The sequence below is a fragment of the Manis javanica genome, chromosome 8, assembly GCF_040802235.1.
Source record: "Manis javanica isolate MJ-LG chromosome 8, MJ_LKY, whole genome shotgun sequence".
Classification (NCBI taxonomy): Eukaryota; Metazoa; Chordata; class Mammalia; order Pholidota; family Manidae; genus Manis; species Manis javanica.
Genome location: NC_133163.1, coordinates 105,336,498 through 105,355,394, shown reverse-complemented (window position 1 = coordinate 105,355,394; position 18,897 = coordinate 105,336,498). Strand labels below are relative to the sequence as shown.

Below are 18,897 nucleotides of genomic sequence, written 5' to 3'. Positions count from 1 at the left end.
AAACATAGAAAAAAAATCTCTTGAATGTAAACATGAGCAACTTTTTCCTGAACATATCTCCTCAGGCAAGGGAAACAAAAGCAAAATGAACAAATAGGACTACATCAAACTAAAAACTTCTGTACAGCAAAGGACACCATCAGTAGAACAAAAAGGCAACTGCAGTGTGGGACTGTTTATTTGTAAATAATTCATCTGATAAGGGGTTAGCATCCAAAATATGTAGAGAACTCATATGGCTCAACATCCAAAAAACAAACAACATGATTAAAAAAATGGGTGGAGGACCTAAACAGACATTTCTCCAAAGAAGAAAAACAAATGGCCAACAAGCACATGAAAAGATGTTCCACATTACTGATGATCAGGGAAGTACATATCAAAACCACAGTGAGCTATCACTGCATACCAGTTGCAATGGCTGCTATCCAAAAGACAAGAAATAACAAGTGTTGGCAAGGATGTGGAGAAATGGGAACCCTCCTATGCTGTTAGTGGGAATGTAAATTGGTGCAGCCACTGTGGAAAGCAGTATGGAGGTTCCTCAGAAAACCAAAAATAGAAGTACCATTTGAACCTGTAGTTCTACTCCTAGGTATTTACTTAAAGAAAACAAAATCTCTGATTCTAAAAGATACATGCATCCCTATGTTTATTGCTGCTGTATTAACAAGAATCAAGATATGGAAGTGACCAAAGTGTCTAACAGTAGGTGAATGGATAAAGAAGAGGTGGTACACATACACATTGAAATGTAATTCAGTCATAAAAAGAAATTAACTCCTGCTATTTGCAACAACATGGATGGATGTAGAGGGTATTATGCTCAGTGAAACAAGCCCAGCAGAGACGACAAAGGAGCACAATGGTAAAAGGTAAAGGAGTGCAGTGATTCTCACTCACAATATAAGTTGGTCATGGGAATGATAGTACTGCATGGAGAATATAGCCAATGGTTCTGTAACATCTTTCTGTATTGACAGATAACAACCACACTAGAGGGGGCTGAGGATTTAATAACATGGATAACTGTTGAACCACTGTGTTGTACATTTGAAACCAATATAAGATTGTATATCATCAATACTTAAATTTTTAAAAATGCTAAAGGAAATTGTTTAGGCTGAAGCTAAATGGTATCAGTGGTAAATATAAAACTTCAGAAATCAAGGAGAAGCAAAAGAAATGGTAAATATCTTATAATTATAATAGACTGTTTTTTTCCTTTTGAGTTCTTTAAAATATGTATGGCTGTTGAAAGCAAAATTATAACACTGGTGGGATTCTTAATTTGTGAGCTGTAATATATATTACAACCATAACATAAAAGAGTTAGGGTAAAGTGACCTTTCTGGTTGTCAGCTTCTATATTTTACTTCAATTCAATATTAACTTTAAGTAGACCATGAAAGGTTAAATATGTATATTGTAATCCCTAATACAACCACTGAAAAATAATAGAGATATAGCCAAAAAGCCAATAACAGAAATAGAAAACAGAAACTGAGTTTCTCAAGAAGCCATAACAATTGTGTATGTGCACCTAACAACAGTGCTTCAAAATACACAAAGCAGTAAATGATGGGACTGAAAGGAAAAATAGGCAAATATACTATTATACTTGGAGAAGTCAATACTCTTCTCTCAGTAACTGCTAGAACAATGGACCAAAAAAAATTCAGTGAAGTTACAGAAGTCCTAACAATACTATCAAATCAGTTCTGCCAAATTGACATTTATAGACTGTCCATCCCAACAACAGCAAATATACATTCTTTTCAACTGCACATGGAATATTTACCAAGTAATTTGGGCCAAAATCCAAATCTTAACAATTTAAACATAATAGAAATCATACGAAGTATGCCTGACTGTAATGGAGTTAAAGTACGTATCAATATGTAAAGATATCTGGAAAATCCCCAAATATTTGGGAGTTAAACAACATACTTGCAAATAACCCATGGGTCAAATAAAAATCCTCAAGGGAAACTAGAAAATATTTTAACAGGATGAAATAAACAGTTTGTAGGATGCAGCAAAGCAATGCTTGGAGGGAAATACATAGCAATTAATCATATTAGAAAAGAAGAAATGTCTTGAGTCATTGCCCCTTAAACCATTAATCTAAGATCCCACCAGAAGAAATGAGAAAGTAGCATCATTACAGAACCTGCAGACATTAAATGGATAATAAGGGATAGTGTGAACAACTCTGTGTCCATAAATTCAGTAACTTAGAAGAAATGAACCAATTCCTTTGAAGCCACATAGTACCAAAATGTTTAGAAGAGGAAAATTACCTGAAAAGTTCTAAATCACTTAAAGAAATTGCATTTTAAGTTAAAAACCCTCCCACAAAGAAAACTTCAGGACCAGATGGTCCATTGTTGAATTCTACCAAACACCTGAGGAATAAATAATTCCAATTCTACACTATGTCTTACTGAAAACAGAGGAGGAGGGATGAGCTAATTCAGTGCTTAGAAATTTACACCTTTAACTGCTTACATAAAAAAAAAAGATTTAAAACCAATGATCAAAAATTCTACCTTAAGCAAAAAAAAAAAAAATGTGGAAGGACATAACAATGGATATCAATGAAATAGAAAATGGATAAAAATAGAGAAAATACATGAAATGAAAGATGGTTCTTTGAAAAGATTAATAAAATTAATATACCATAGCTAACCCAAATAGAGAGAAAGAAAACTCAATGACCAATATCAGGAATGAAAAGAACAGCCTACAGACAACAGCAGCAAGAAAGTAATATCATGGGCAACTGTATGGCAAAATTTTAACAATTAGGCTAAAATGGACAAATTCTTTAAAACCCAAAAATATATTAAAGCTAGTATGAGTAGAAATAGAAAAAAAGTATGGATGTCTGTTAGAGAAATTAAAATTGCAATAAAAATTTTTTTAAGTTTTTAAATTTAAAATTGTAATTAAAATCTCATTTTTGATTATCTTCATTTCCTATAAGAAAGGATGCTTGAAAGTAGGTACTACTTTTGAATTAGAGATGTTACCTCAAATATAAGAAGGCTATGTGTAGATGATAAACCAGGCTCAGGACTCGACTGCCTTTTACTCATTGTTTCTTTTACCATAATTTCACTATTACCAGATGTTCTTACCAGCATTATTTTATTCTGGGATCATAGGCTGTACATTTATTTCAATCAGAAATTTTCAGACTTATTGCAGGGATAACTAGATACATTTGTGTGAATCAATGTTAATTCATTACAGCTGAAGAACTGAAAACACATGGTGACTTAGTACTTTCTGTACAAAGGACATTATTATGTGTGGTCCCCTGTTTTCCTCTTTTTCATTTATATAATTATACATAGCACAAAATGCTTTCAGTTGGATGTATTCACATAAAAATGTCTATTGAAATAATATGTTACAGTAAAAACTTGGGTATTGGGCATTCAGCCAAGTGGAAATTGTGGTGAGAAGTAGAAGGGAGCCTTTATATCTTTGGGAAAACATCAAGTTCAAACAAAGTTTTAATGGAGAACTGTTATTGGTAGATTAACAAATAGGGAAGACTCCAAATTAAAGTTAGTGCTCAATAGCAAATTATAGTAAAATCTACACACCATTGCTCAGATGAGATCAAGGGAGGCAATTTACAATAGGGTAAAAGTTCAACAACACATTAGGTGCAGTGTACACATTATGTCCTCTGTGCATAAGCATTGTGCATGAACATGTGAAAAAGATAGCCCCACTCCTGTATTCCCATGGTGGTTGGTTTGTATCTCTGGTATTCACACTCATCATATTATATTTACATAATGTATATAGGTTCATCTATATGTTCTGTGAGGAAATGAAGATCGCAAAATGTGGGGACGCAAGACCCTTCCTTGTTGCAGGCTATACCGCTCAGGCTGATCTCTGTGTTTGTTCGAACCTGGGGAGCCCCTTTCTGAGCATATACTTCTTTGTCATAGTTGCCTTTTCAAAGTAGTAAATTTTCTATTTTTCTGCAGGCCCAGTACAGACCCTGTCTCTGGAAATTCTGACCAAACAATTATATATACACTTTTTTTAGAGAAGTAAAAACCAGCCATAATTTAATTATCATAAACCTACCACTAATTGTGTGTGTTATCTTTTGGTATTTTTACCTATGTAATTTTATCCATGTATTTATATTCTTCCATCTCCACACACACACAAAATTGGTATGATATGTTTCTCTACTGGTTTCCCAAAGCACTTTGCTAATGCTTATTAATGTGATGGCCACAGTCCCTACTCTCAACAAAGTTTACTATCTACTGTGGATCCCTACAAAAAAAGTTTCTCAAAATAATTACCAGTTTGCTGAGCATTATGACAGGGAAAATGCCAGTGCTAGGAAGTGAATATCAGGAATTTTAGGGAATTTCTGGGATTCCCTACTTCAGAGGAGTGATTTATTTAGGAGCTTTCGAGTTTAAGTAACAGACTCGAAGTAACAACTTCTATTGACTCAAACAGTAAGTACATTTATTAGCTCTAATCACAAGAAGCAAATGTAAGGGAAGGGTAGTGACTGCAGTAGCTGAACAGAGTCATGTCTGACCCAGCCTCTCTGGGGTTCTGTGTGAATTCTGTGTGCTTTATGTCCATGGTCACAAGACACTGGTCCAGAAACCCTGGCCTCACACTATGATGTCCATAAGCAGAAAAGGGAGAGCTTTTCCTGATGTGTTTCTTTTAATAAGTGAAGAACTGTTTTCCCAAAGTTTCCACAGGAGACTTTGATTCATATCTCTTGGGCCAGAACTGTGATATGTGCATAGTTCTGACTGAGTCATTGGGGAGGAGAACAGAATGATCATGAGGCTTAGGGGAGTCAGGATTCAGCCCTTGGGGCTGGGGAGTAGCCATCTATCACTGGTACATATTGTCATCTTATATTTGAATAAAATCAGAATTCTGTTAGCTAGGAAGAAACGGGACACCCCATCATGTACATTATGGTACATATGTACAATGACTTCCTCATCAGCTATTTAAAAATAGACAGATGTATAGGAACTAATAGAGCATTATTTTCAAAATCTGTTCCTTAAATGAAGGAACAAAGGTGCAGAACATAGAGTATATGAGGCACCTATTTGTGTAAAAGCAAAAAACTGCTCTCATATGCTGGAATTTGTAATAAATACTTCTGGAAGGACCTAAGACACTATAATATCTTCTCTTAAGAGTAGGGTAAGAGATACATCAGTCACTACATATCTTTTTTACTGTTTGGATTCTTTCCCTTGGCTGTATGCGTATAATTTATTTTTACATTTATTGATTAGAAATAACTGTATAGAGAAACAAAGTAGAAAGACATAAAGCATGTAAATAAAAATGCCAAGATGCTTTTTATTTACATAACACTTTATGCCTGTAAAAATACCTAATTCATTTAACTTTTTACATATGTTATTTTAAAGTGTACTTACAATATATGTCTACAAGAAACCTTATACATTAATGTTCATAACATCATAATTCATTGCATTAAGAAAATAGAAGCATCTTATAGGAGCATCCTAGTATGTACAACAAACATTAACAGAATTAAAGTGGGAAATAGAATGCAGTGCATTCATTTTAGGAGACTTCAACACACCACTCACTCCAAAGGACAGATCAACCAGACAGAAAATAAGTAAGGACACAGAGGCACTGAACAACACCCTAGAACAGATGGACCTAACAGACATCTATAGAAGACTCCACTCAAAAGCAGCAGGATACACATTCTTCTCAAGTGCACATGGAACATTTTTCAGAATAGACCACATACGAGGCCACAAAAAGAGCCTCAAAAAGATTGAAATTGTACTAACCAACTTCTCAGATCACTAAGGTATGAAACTAGAAATAAATTGTACAAAGAAAACAAAAAGGCTCACAAACACATGGAGGCTTAACAACATGCTCCTAAATAATCAATGGATCAGTGACCAAATTAAAACAGAGGTCAAGCAATATACGGAGACAAATGAAAACAACAGCTCAACACCCCAACTCCTGTGGGATGCAGTGAAGGCAGTTCTAAGAGGAAAGTATGCAGCAATCCTGGCCTATTTAAAGAAGAAAGAACAATCCCAAATGAACAGTCTTAATTCACAATTATTGAAACTGGAAAAAGCAGTACAAATAAGGCCTAAAGTTGGTAGAAGGAGGGACATAATAAAGATCAGAGAAGAAATAAAATTGAGAAGAATAAAACAATGGAAAGAATTAATGAAACCCAGAGCTGGTTCTTTGAGAAAATATACAAAATAGATGAACCCATAGCCATACTTATCAAGAAAAAAAGAATGTCTACACACATAAACAAAATCAGAAACAAGAAAGGAAAAATCACTATAAATGCCACCAAAATACAGATTTATCAGAGAATATTGTGAAAAAGTATATGCTAACAAATTGGATAACCTAGAAGAAATGGACAACTTTCTAGAAAAATACAACCTTCCAAGACTAACCTAGAAGAAACAGAAAATTTGAACAGACCAATTACCAGTAATGATATTGAATTGATAATTGAATGAAATTGAATTGATAATCAAAAAACTACCCAGAAACCAAACCCCCAGACCAGATGGCTTCAGCACTGAATTTTAATAGACATTTAGAGAGGACCTAATACCCATTCTCCATAAAGTATACCAAAAAATAGAAGAGGAGGGAATACTTCCAAACTCATTCTATGAAGCCAGCATCACTCTAATACCAAAACCAGGCAAAGAAACCACACAAAAAAAGAAAATGACAGACCACTATCCCTGATGAACAAAAATGCAAAAATACTCAACAAAATATTAGCAAACCAAATTCAAAAATACATCAAGAGGATCATCCATCATGATGAAGTGGGATTCATCTCAGGGATGCAAGGATGGTACAACATTTGAAAATCCATCAACATCGTCCACCACATAAACAAAAAGGACAAAAACCACATGATCATTTCCATAGATGCTGAAAAATCATTTGACAAAATACAACATCCATTCATGTTAAAAACTCTCAACAAAATGGTTATAGAGGGCAAGTACCTCAACATAATAAAGGCCATATACAACAAATCCACAGCCAACATCATACTTAACAGTGAAAACCTGAAAGCTTTTCCTCTAAGATCAGGAAGAAGACAGGGATGCCCACTCTCCCCACTCTTATTCAACATAGTACTAGAGGTCCTAGCCACAGCAATCAGACAACACAAAGAAATAAAAGGCATCCAGATTGGCAAGGAAGAATTCAAACTGTCCCTGTTTGCAGATGACATGATATTGTACATAAAACACCCTAAAGAACCCACTCCAAAGCTACTAGATCTAATATCTGAATTCAGCAAAGTTGCAGGATACAAAATTAATACACAGAAATCTGTTGCTTTCCTATACACCAATGAACTAGCAAAAAGAGAAATCAGGAAAACAATTTCATTCACAATTGCATCAAAAAGAATAAAATACCTAGGAATAAACCTAACAAAGGAAGTGAAAGACCTATACCCTGAAAACTACAAAACACTCTTGAGAGAAATTAAAGAGGACACTAACAAATGAAAACTCATCCCATGCTCTTGGGTAGGAAGAATTAATATTGTCAAAATGGCCATCCTGCCTAAAGCAATCTACAGATTCAGTGCAGTCCCTATCAAAATACCAACAGCATTCTTCAACAAATGAATAAATAGTTGTAAAGTTCATATGGAACCACAAAAGACCCTGAATAGTCAAAGCAATCCTGAGAAGGAACAATAAAGTGAGGGGGGAGGAGGGGAGAGGAATGGGGATTACACTTCCCAACTTCAAGCTCTACTACAAAGCCACAATAATCAGGACAATTTGGTACTGGCATAGGAACAGACCCATAGATCAATGGAATAGAATAGAGAGCCCAGATATAAACCCACACATATATGGCCAATTAATATATGATAAAGAAGCCATGGACATAAAATGGGAAAATGACAGCCTCTTCAACAACTGGTGTTGGCAAAACTGGACAGCTACATGTAAGAGAATGAAACTGGATTACTGTCTAACTCCATACACAAAAGTAAACTTGAAGTGGATGAAAGACCTGAATGAAAACATAAACCTCTTAGAAGAAAACTTGGGCAAAACTCTCTTGAATATAAACATGGGCAACTTTTTTCATGAACATATCTCCATGGACAAGGGAAACAAAAGCAAAAATAAACAAGTGGGACTACATCAAACTAAAAAGCATCTGTATAGCAAAGGACACCATCAGTAGAACAAAAAGGTAGCTTACAGTATGGGAGAATATATTCATAGATGACATATCCTATAAGGGGTTGACATCACAATATATATAGAGTCCATGTGCCTCAACAACAAAAAAGCAAATAACCCAATCAAAAAATGGGCAGAGTATCTGAACAGACACTTTGCCAAAGAAGAAATTTGGATGGCCAACAGGCACATGAAAAGATGCTCCACATCACTAATCATCAGGGAAATACAAATTAAAACCACAATGAGATATCACCTCACACTAGTTAGGATGGCCAACATCCAAAAGTCAAGTAACAACAAATGCTGGCAAGGATGTGGAGAAAGGGGAACCCTCCTACACTGCTGGTGGGAATGTAAATTAGTTCAACCATTGTGGAAAGCAGTATGGAGGCTCCTCAAAAAACTAAAAATAGAAATACCATTTGACCCAGGAATTCCACTCCTAGGAATTTACTGTTAGAAAACAGGATCAGAGGCTCTAAAAGACATATGCTCCCCTATGTTTATCACAACACTATTTACGATAACCAAGAAATGGAAGCAACCTCAGTGTCCATCAGTAGATGAATGGATAAAGAGATGGTACATATACACAATGGAATATTATTCAGCCATAAGAAGAAAACAATTCCTACCATTTTCAACAACATGTATGGAGCTAGAGGGTATTATGCTCAGTGAAATAAGCCGGGCAGGGAAAGACAAGTACCAAATGATTTCACTCATCTGTGGAGTGTAACAACAAAGCAAAAACTGAAGGAACAAAACAGTAGCAGATACACAGAACCCAAAAATGGACTAATGGTTACCAAAGAGAAAGGGACTGTGGAGGGTGGGTGGAAAGGGAGGGGAAGGGCATTAAGGGATGTGTTATGATTAGCACACATAATGTAGGGGGGGAGCACGAGGAAGGCAGTATAGCACAAAGAAAACAAGTAGTGACTCTATAGCATCTTACTGTGCTGATGGACCGTGACTGTGATGGGTTATAAGGTAGGGACTTGATAATAGAGGGGAATGTAGTAACCACAATGTTGCTCATGTGAAACCCAAGCATAAGATTGTATATCAATGATACCTTAATAAAAAAAATTTTTAAGTATAAGAAACCTAAATGTCTATTAACAGATGAATGGGAAAACAAAAGGCCGTATATCTGTATAACGGCTATTATTCAGCTTTAACAATAAACGAAGTACTAATACGTGCTATGGCAGGGGTGAACCTTAGAAATATTATGTTAGGTGAAAGAAGCCAATTACAAAAGAACACATATTGTATGATTCCACTGATTCTAAATGCAAATCTATGGGGACAGAAAGATTAGAGGCTGCTTGAGACTGGGGAGGTTGAAAGGAAATTAGACATGACTGCTAAAGGGCATAGGTTTCTTTTTGAGGAGATGAAAATGCTCTAAAATCGTGAAGGCGATTGCATGCTCTGTGACTATACTAAAACCATTGAATTGTACACTTTCAATGGGTCAGTTGTATGGTATGTGAGAATTATATCTCATTTAAGCTATTTTTTTAAATGTCCCTACATTGTTTTTGTGCGCACCTACCAACAAAATTCCCGGGAATGTTACTTAAGGTTCTTTATGAACACCGTACAATAATTTGACACTTATCAGTACTTATGTTCTTTGAAAATATTGCTGCTCGTCTGGCAAGTTTTTTTCCCCTACTACTTTGCATTTATAGATTGACGTATTTATCCTTGTTTTGAAAAACCCTGTCACCTGTGGTTTTATATTTGTTTTTCTCCTTTCACCTTGCCTATACATATGACCTTGTAAACTCTACTTTTTGTGACCATAGCTTTACTCCCGTGTTTAATAACTTGAAAAAAAATCATCTCATCAAATAATTCACACACAGCTTAAAATGAGATAGAAGAAAGGGATTTATTGTGAAAAGCAGCAGACTTTAGTGCCTCCTCCTCCCTTCTCCTGGTCCCGCTTCCCAGAAGGAACCACTTTTTAACAGTTTCTGTTTGTTATTCTAATCCTTATTCTCATACTGCTGAATACCTCATACATCCATGTCCCAAGATGAGTCCCAGCTACGATAGATGAAGAAATAGCCAGTTTATGTTTGGCCAATAGTTTGGTCCCTCATGGTATCCTAGGTTAAAAAGTCTCCTCAGGAACTTTAATAGCATTGCTTTATCATCACTGAACATTGTGTTGCTGTTGAAGTCTGATTCTTTTTTCCTTTGGGGGTTCTCTTTCTGAAAAATTTGATAATTATCTTCATGTTTTAAAATTTCACAGTGATATACCTTGTATGTATAGTTTTAAAAATTCCTTGTGTTGAACCTTTGGTAAGCATTTCAATTGAAAGACTACTGTTTCCCTTCAGCTCTGAAAATGTTTGTGTGAATAACTTTTTAAATAATTTTCTTCCCTCTGTTTATACTATTGTTTCGGGATTCTAACTAGTTAGCTACAGAGTTCCTTAGACTGCTTCTGTCTTTCTCAACCAGAACTCCTCATGTGGACCATAGAACACGGGAAATACTCTGTGTGACTGTTTTCTCCCGTCTTCCAAGGGTAGTATTATCCAGTACCATTCTAGATACAGAGGAAGGAAATTAATGTATTACAAACAGTGACTATATTGGGACTCGGGTCAGCAAACTTTTTATTAAGTAGCCAGGTAGTAAATATTTTAGGTGTTGGCAGGCCAGGAGGCAAAGTCAAGGCTATTATGCAGGTATTTATACATCCATTTAAAATATGACCATTTAAAAATATTTTTAAAATTCATGGGTTTAAAAAAAAAGAAGCAGATGGCTGGCTGGATTTGGCCCCAAGCCGTAGTTTGCTAAACCTTTTTTTTAGGGCACTAGAGCTTAATTCTTTCACTGAATCTGTCCAGAAAATTCTCTTTTTAATGTTCTCTCATGTTTTCCTTCAGTTAACTTTTTGTTTTACATTTTGGGAGATTTCTGCAAGTTTACCTTAAATTGCTATATTTGAATTCAAAAGTCATTTTTACTTCTAACACCTCTTCTTTTTCTCCAGCTGTTCCCTTTTTATACTTTTTTTTTCTTTATGGATTCAAGACTTACTCAAATATTTCTATACGACTTGCAGTTTTTAAAGGTGTTTTCTTTTGTGTCCTAAATTGTCTCATTTCCTTTGGGAACCATTCTTCTGTTTGTATGCCTGTGGGCTCTGGTAATCTGATCACACTTAACAGTGACACAATAGAAAAATCACCTGTTGCTTCTAAACATTCAACAATTACATGCTGCATCTTTTGTTTGCTGCACCATTTGTATTTTATATTTTAAACTTGGTGGCTGCATTGTTGTTAAGTCTCTACCTGAAATCAGACACAAAGAGAAATTAATCCTGCGTGTGTGCACCATCCAGAGGCTAGGTGTCACAGGAACATTATCTCTCTAGGGGCAGTTACCCCTTTCGCTTCTTTTGTGTTCTTTTAATAGTTTCCAACTTCTTTCCTCCCTACTTCATCTGCTAGAGAGTTGTAGAAATGGCTCACCTGCTCTGGTGATTTTATACCTTTTGCAAACTCCTTTACTATTACTTAAAGAGGATCTCAGGAGGGAGAGGGTAAATATTTGTGTTCAAGCTGCCACTTTTAATTAGTATTCTCACCGTACATTTTTAATTGCATTTTTGTATTTATTGTGTGCTTCTGATATACAAAAACAACATAAATAAAGTCTTTTTTTATATCGTTAAGGTACAATTACTTGAACAACATTATGGTTACTAGATTCCCCCATTACCAAGTCCCCCCCACATACCCCATTACAGTCACTGTCCATCAGCGTAGTAAGATACTATAGAATCACTACTTCTCTTCTTGTATATAATTAAGTCTTTTTTGATATTTATAATTCAGCAGGGAAATAGCACCTATACCCAATTAACTTTAATGAAGAGCAGTCAGTGTTGTAATAAGTTGAAAACAGGAATAGGAGTGTCAGGGGAGTTGAGACTTTAGGGAGGAATTGACATTTGGGCTGAGGCTTGAACAGTGGGCCCATTTTGGACATGTAGAGCAGAGTTGTTGTAGGTACAGAGACCTTAGCATGCACAGAAGCACAGGTCAGAAAGTGCAGAAACGGTGAGAAGTGTGTTCCTCGTGTGATCAGAACATAGGGTATGTATGTATTTGGGTGAGCAAGGGGACAGTTTTAGGAGATGAGGCTAGAAAGGCAAACGGGATTCAGATAAAAGAATCGTTCCATGCCCAGGGTGTTCACATGTATTCTTTAGGTTGTGGGAACAACTTTTGAGGAAGACAGTAAAGATGGCCTAAACTGTCCTGTAGGGTAAGTCACTCCAGTTATAGTAGAAGAGCTAGATTAAAAAGATTACATAGGGTAGCAAGTCCTGTTAAGAAGCTGTTGATTATAGCTTGAACCAGTACAGCAGAGGCCTGATTAGATCAGATATTATACCTGTTTCCTTAACGATATCCATTGAATGTCTCTGGTGTCTGCTAGGTACTTTGATAGACACTGAGACCTTTTACTTTTTCTACTGAGACCCTCAAAATGTGTTTTTCATGGCATTGTCTCCCTCCTTATTCTCACTAGGACCATCCCAGGCAAAGCTCTCATCATTTATTCCTGAGCTACTAGAGCCACAGTTCCTCTGGACTCCAGGGTCTCTCCCCAGTCCAATTCATTTCATGTATTACTGACAAAATAATATTTACAAATGACCAGCATCATGCCATTTTTCCTTTAAAAGCTTCATTTTCTTCCCTACCAATCAAGTCTTAGTACCCTCTTTGGATTTCAGTGCCCTCAGCCTGTCTTTACCCTAACTAACCAAATTTTTCTTGCCACTTTCTAACACAAAAATGTGCTTAATCAGTTTGCTCTCCTAAGAGCGTGTTCATTCTGCTTGCATGCCTTTCCTCATGCAGTCTCCTTGCTGTGAACGTTCTCTGTACTTCCTTACTCAAATTCTTCCCATCTTTCAAGTCAGCTCAGATTTCATCTCTTGCCCCAGACTTTCTCTACATCTTCTTAGAAAACATGATTGTCTTACGCTGTTTTTCTCTGTCTATGGTGTCTAGTGCGTGACTGGGGCTTCCATCCTCATAACTGCTCCTTGGTTAGCAGTATGACTGTAGGAGAGCCAGCTGTCCTAACCAAGTTCCAGACAGGAAAGAGAAATGCAAAGGGCAGAAGGAGCAACTCTCCCAGCTGAGTCAGCCATGAGAGACATTTAAAGAGCTCTCTCAGAAGTCTATCCAGTGACTGCCAATGAGTTGGCCTCTGTGGTCACCCAAAGGTACAAGGAAACCATTTTTAGGTCTAGATATGTTAGAAAGAAAGGAATTTGGCTCCATGTCACGGGGAAGTCAGATATAGTGAGATGAGAAACCAGAGTCAAGAAAGCAAAGTAAGTTTTCATACACTCTGCGCAGAGTAACGGAGCGGACCTGCCTAAGGTGAGACAGGCCTGGATGCCCATTGTGAGGCTTCTTTTATGTGGTTTTGGCAGGGCAGAGAAGTCCTTGACTGACAGCTCTTCACCCTCTAGGCTCGTTCTGGTTAGTGCAATGAGGACAGGGGCTGTGCTGTGCCTGTGCCTCTGATGTTTCTTATCTGGGAAGACCCTGGACATTTCCTGAGTCACTCTTGGACCCTGTGGCTTCATCTGATTAACTCTCTGAGTCATTTCTGGCTCTATGGCTCTATCTGATGAACTCCCTGAGTCATTTTGGGGGGCCCCTCTCTCCTTTTCACCCCACTCATTTCTGTCTTTCTGCCCAACAGATAGACATATTCCGAGTCAATGTTGAACAGGTCCAGAGGGCACTGTTCTTAATAGAAAATAATACATAAAATGGAATGTAGTGTTTAGAATTTTAATCTGGGTAATGATAACACAGTATAAATATATATATATATAAAGTCATCAGGCTGTATATTTAAGACTAGTAAACTATACTGAATGCGTGTTATACTTCAGTGTAAAAAAAATTAATGCCTCTCTTTCCCAGAGCTGTACAGTGTGGTGGCCCTGGGCACACTACTGTGGGTAAAATTAGAATTATGTTCTCAGGAGGACTGAGTGAGAGGGGACATTGGGTTAGGTTCCTAAATATTTTTGTCAAACTTATAGGACTTTTTTCTGAAGGCCATCAATACTTTGGACATGTAAACCAAAGCTTTAAAATATTGTAGTATGTAATGTAATATATTTATCAGGAGAAAATCAACTTAAATGGGAAGATTTTTTATATATCACCTTAACCGCTGGTAAAAACTATCTTTACACTGATTAAAATTAATTTTACTTTTATAACATAAAAGTGGTATAAAAAATGATTAAAGATTTTCTTTTGTGTTTGCTATTTAGTAGATACTAAGTTAATGTTGAAATATTTCAGCAAAAACAACAAGAGTGAAAATATCAGTTTTAAAATACAAAGTATTATATGGTAATTTTTACTCATGCTGTAAAATATAAGAGTAAGTGTAAACTCAGGGTTTTTTTGACTGCTTATGTACTTTAAACAGAAAAGCAACATATCGTTTTATCGAGTCAGTACTAAAACAATTCGTGTTTTTTTCAAGTGCAGCACTGAAAGGACTCAGGATTAGTTTCCATAATCACTGTCACTCTGAGTAGTTCTAATGTGATAAATAAAAAGTGAGTAAATAAAACTGATAATAGGAAGTTAAAATCTAATCTATATTTTTAGGTGCTTGCAAACATTTAAATAATGTTTTGAAATTTTATTTTACTTTATTTTAGAAAAAATGAAAAAAATAAGCAACCAAATCTACTTTGTTGTTTATGGTAAAAGTATTAGAAAATGTGTGACATGTGACTGGTCTGCTTTTGTATTCAGTATCTTCAATTTAAAATACACTGTAAATAAAGAAATTGGGGAATGGCAACATTTTCAGGCATTTATTTCTCAATGTCTGTGGGTTGATGTTCTTTTGTGTTTAAAGAAAAGTTGTGTTTTTCTCACTTAGGTTCATCCACAGCAGCACCGGCTTCTTTTTGAAGTATTTGATGAAAATCGATTGGTAAGTTACATTGTCCTAGTGTGAAGTAGGAAGCAAGGGTGCGCTTCAGGAGAGCAGCAAGGAGGAGCGGGCTGGGAGACGATTTAGGGCGGTTACCGAGGCTCTGGGCAAAACGGTGAGGCTCATACACATTTTTCTACCTTCTGGTGGTACTGTCCCTTCATTCTTCTAGGCACCTCTTGCGATTGTCAGTTCTCGACAGATTAGACTCATGGCTTGTTGTGACAGGGGATGGCAGGAAAGCTGGCCTCTTTCTCTCCCTCACATTCATCCACATAGCCTGGTCAGCTGTCCCCAGGCTCAGGGATCCTTCTCCCAGTGTCTTCAGTTGTGCCGCCTCATGCCAGTGCATTTCTTCAGGTTACCTGTGTCTAGTTACGACCTCCCACCCACTCTCTTATCCTCACTCTTCTACGAAGGAAAACTATCCTCTTTACACTGATTAAAATTAATTTTACTTTTATAACATGATAGTTGATTTTATGTTCATAATAATGTTGATTGTATTTTTATAAAATGGTAATTCTGCTTCCTGATTTCCTAAAGACTATTTCTGAAGTCCTATCCTTTTCCTAATTTTGTCTCTTTTATTTTTTATTCATTTTTTATTTATTATTCAAGTTTCACTTATTCTTTTAGCAAACAAAGAAACAGGATTATTTTTAAGAATCTGTTTTTTTTATTAAGGTATTATTGATACCTTAAGGAATCTTTTTTAGTGTTGGACTATGTCACATGTTTCTTTCCCTCAAAATAGTTAACTGCTAATATCTGAAAATACTGCAAATGGAATTATTAGTTAGCATAATAATAAGCAAAGATGCTTTTTTTGCTGCCAAAGGAGACTTGATCACTAACTGACAATCTGTAATTTTAAGGCTGAATGACAGATGTTGATGATTTTGTTATCTGATATAGTCAGTAGCAAAGCTTTTTGTTTTCTGTTTGTCTATACTTTTTCTATAAAACAGGGTATGTTTTCTTTCTTTTCCCACCTGTCTCTACACATTTGTTTTCCTTCTAGATGAGACCAGGTGAAATATTTAGTATTGGTGTTTTTTATTCATGAAATATACATACAAAAAAAGCACATGTAATATGAATATTTATTTTAAGTAACTAGACAAAATATTTGCTCAACTTAATAATTAGAACATTACCAAAATCTTCAAAATCCTACCCCTCCCTAACTGCATGTCCTTTTTTACCCCCACATGTAGTAGCCACTGTCCTGAATATTGTGTTTATCATTTTCTTGCTTCGAAATATATTTTTATCAGGTATATATGTATCCCTAAAAAATAGTTTCCTTTTTCATATTTTTTGATGTATTAAAATATCACTCTGAATGCATTCCCCTGTGACATTTTTTTTGCTTAATGTTTTTTTTGTGAGATTGGTCCATGATAACACATTTGCACTGATGCATGGTTTCCCTTCATTTGCAAATACCATAAGAGTATAATTTATCTATTTATCTTCCTGAATTAGTGTTGTGTCTAGTTCTTTGCTATTACCAGTTTATAAACATTCTTGCCATGTTTCCTGATGTACATGCATGAGTATATCTCTAAGATTCATATTTTGGGATTGCCTTGCTGGGTTCCTGGGTATTACTGTGCTATTTTTCCTGTTGTTACTGACACTGGTGTGAATTTCTCCCTGATTCTTGGGTGCTCAGTTGGTGAACTATTTTTTGAGTTACTTGCATGTGGTCCACAAGGAGGGATAGCTCATGTTTGTGCTTGCCACCCTGCTTTTATGTCAATAACTGTAGTATGGTCTGACTTTCTTCATCACCAAAATTGATATCTGTCATATATTAATCAGTGCATTAACACTCCTGGACATTTATTATGTAGAGTATAATAAATATAAATTTATTATTTATAAATAAATAATATTGTTTATTATGTTGGATGTCATGATACATCAAAAGAATACACATTGTATTTGATATTGACAGTGGGATGTTTCTAAAGTTATACACATGATATATAAACATTTTTAAAAACCTTTTAAAGCTAAAAATAGAAAGAAAATAATGCATTGAACACAGTAGTATAGATCCATACACCAAGGGAGTCAGAAGTCCTGTCATAGTCCTGCTTATGATCTGGTATATTAGCTAGAACCCTGGACAAAGTATTCAGTCCTTCTGAAAATATTTTCTGATGTTTAAAAAGTGGGGATTAACAATGCTTTCCCTACCTATATAATGAATAGATGGTGAGGATAAAATGAGACAGTGGCTATCAAAGCACTCAAAATTTTTCACCATGAATATGAAGCATTATCTAACACACAGTGGATGTGTGCATTTATTCCTCTCTGACACATTAAAAATATTTTTAAAATTTTCATTTTGTATTGAAGTATAGTCGATACACAATATTACATTGGTTGCAAGTATATGACACAGTAGTTCAACAGTTACACACATCATTAAATCCTCACCCCAACTGGTGCAGTTCCTATCTGTCAACATAGGAAGATGTTACAGAACCATTGGCCATATTCTTCATGCTGTACTACCATCCTGTGACCAACTTACAGTATTCTGATACCATATTTTTTGTGTCAAGTAAGGTATGCCATTTAGGGATCCATTGTGGAAGCCAAAAGGAAGCAAGAAATAATTAGAACAGGGGATATGTGCATCACTCCAATCCTCTGATTTGCTGCTAGTCCTTGCAGATAATAGCAGTATACAGATCACCTGGAGATGTCATAGACACTATAGCCACTGGGGTAGTAACAGGCTTGATTGTATAGCAATAAATGGCCTATGTCACTGTAAATGTCATTTTGTCTTTATTTTCCTGTGACATTCACAACTAAATTAATAATGTATCCTTTTCATAGCAAATTCTCTTTGGAAAATGTATGAAAAAGAGCACAGATACAGTTTTAAGCAGAAATAGTTTCCAGTTAGCTGGAAAACTTTTATTCATTTTTTTCCCCAGCTGATTTTAATATCTAAGCGCTATAAAGTATAGCAGTTTAGTGTTGGTGATAGTGGTGGGACATTTCAGAATGATGTGCCTTTGAAAGAATTTTACCCACTGATGCAAAAGTCAGTACATCTGTGTCACTGACCTAAGAGATACACCTGCACACATCCAGCCTCTGAAGCTTGAGGACATCCAGCCTCTGTATTCTCTGTTCTTGATGGAGATGCTGTGCCTCTCAGGTTTAGTGATTGTATTAGTCAGGGTTTTCCAGAGAAACAGAACCAATAGGAGACACACACACACACACACACAGTGTGGGTGGTGGGGAGGAAGGGAGAAATCGAGAGAGAGGGATTGATTTATTTTAAGGAATTGTTTCATGCAACTGTGGAAGCCAGCAAGTCTGAAATCTGTAGGGCAGAGCTGGCAGGTTGAAGATTCAGGTAGGAATCGGTGTTACAGTCTTGAGTCTGAAATCTGCAGGGCAAGACAGCAAGTGAGAAACTCAAGCAGGATTTCTGTGTTGTAGTCTGAGAGAGAAGAATTGCTTGTTCTTTAAGAAACCTGTCCTTTGCTCTTAAGGCCTTCAGTTGGTTGGATGAGGCCCACCACAT

The 18,897-nt window shown here is 36.0% G+C and overlaps 1 protein-coding gene across 5 annotated transcripts in view; it reads left to right on the top strand.

Moving 5' to 3' along the window:
- NEDD4 (NEDD4 E3 ubiquitin protein ligase) overlaps window positions 1-18,897 on the top strand; it is a 133,257-nt gene that overhangs the window by 45,400 nt on the left and 68,960 nt on the right. For all 5 annotated transcript variants that reach the window (XM_037021024.2, XM_037021022.2, XM_037021023.2 and 2 more), the window contains one exon: window positions 15,276-15,329. In XM_037021024.2, the coding sequence (XP_036876919.1) occupies window positions 15,276-15,329 (54 nt within the window). The remainder of the gene's footprint in view (window positions 1-15,275; window positions 15,330-18,897) is intronic.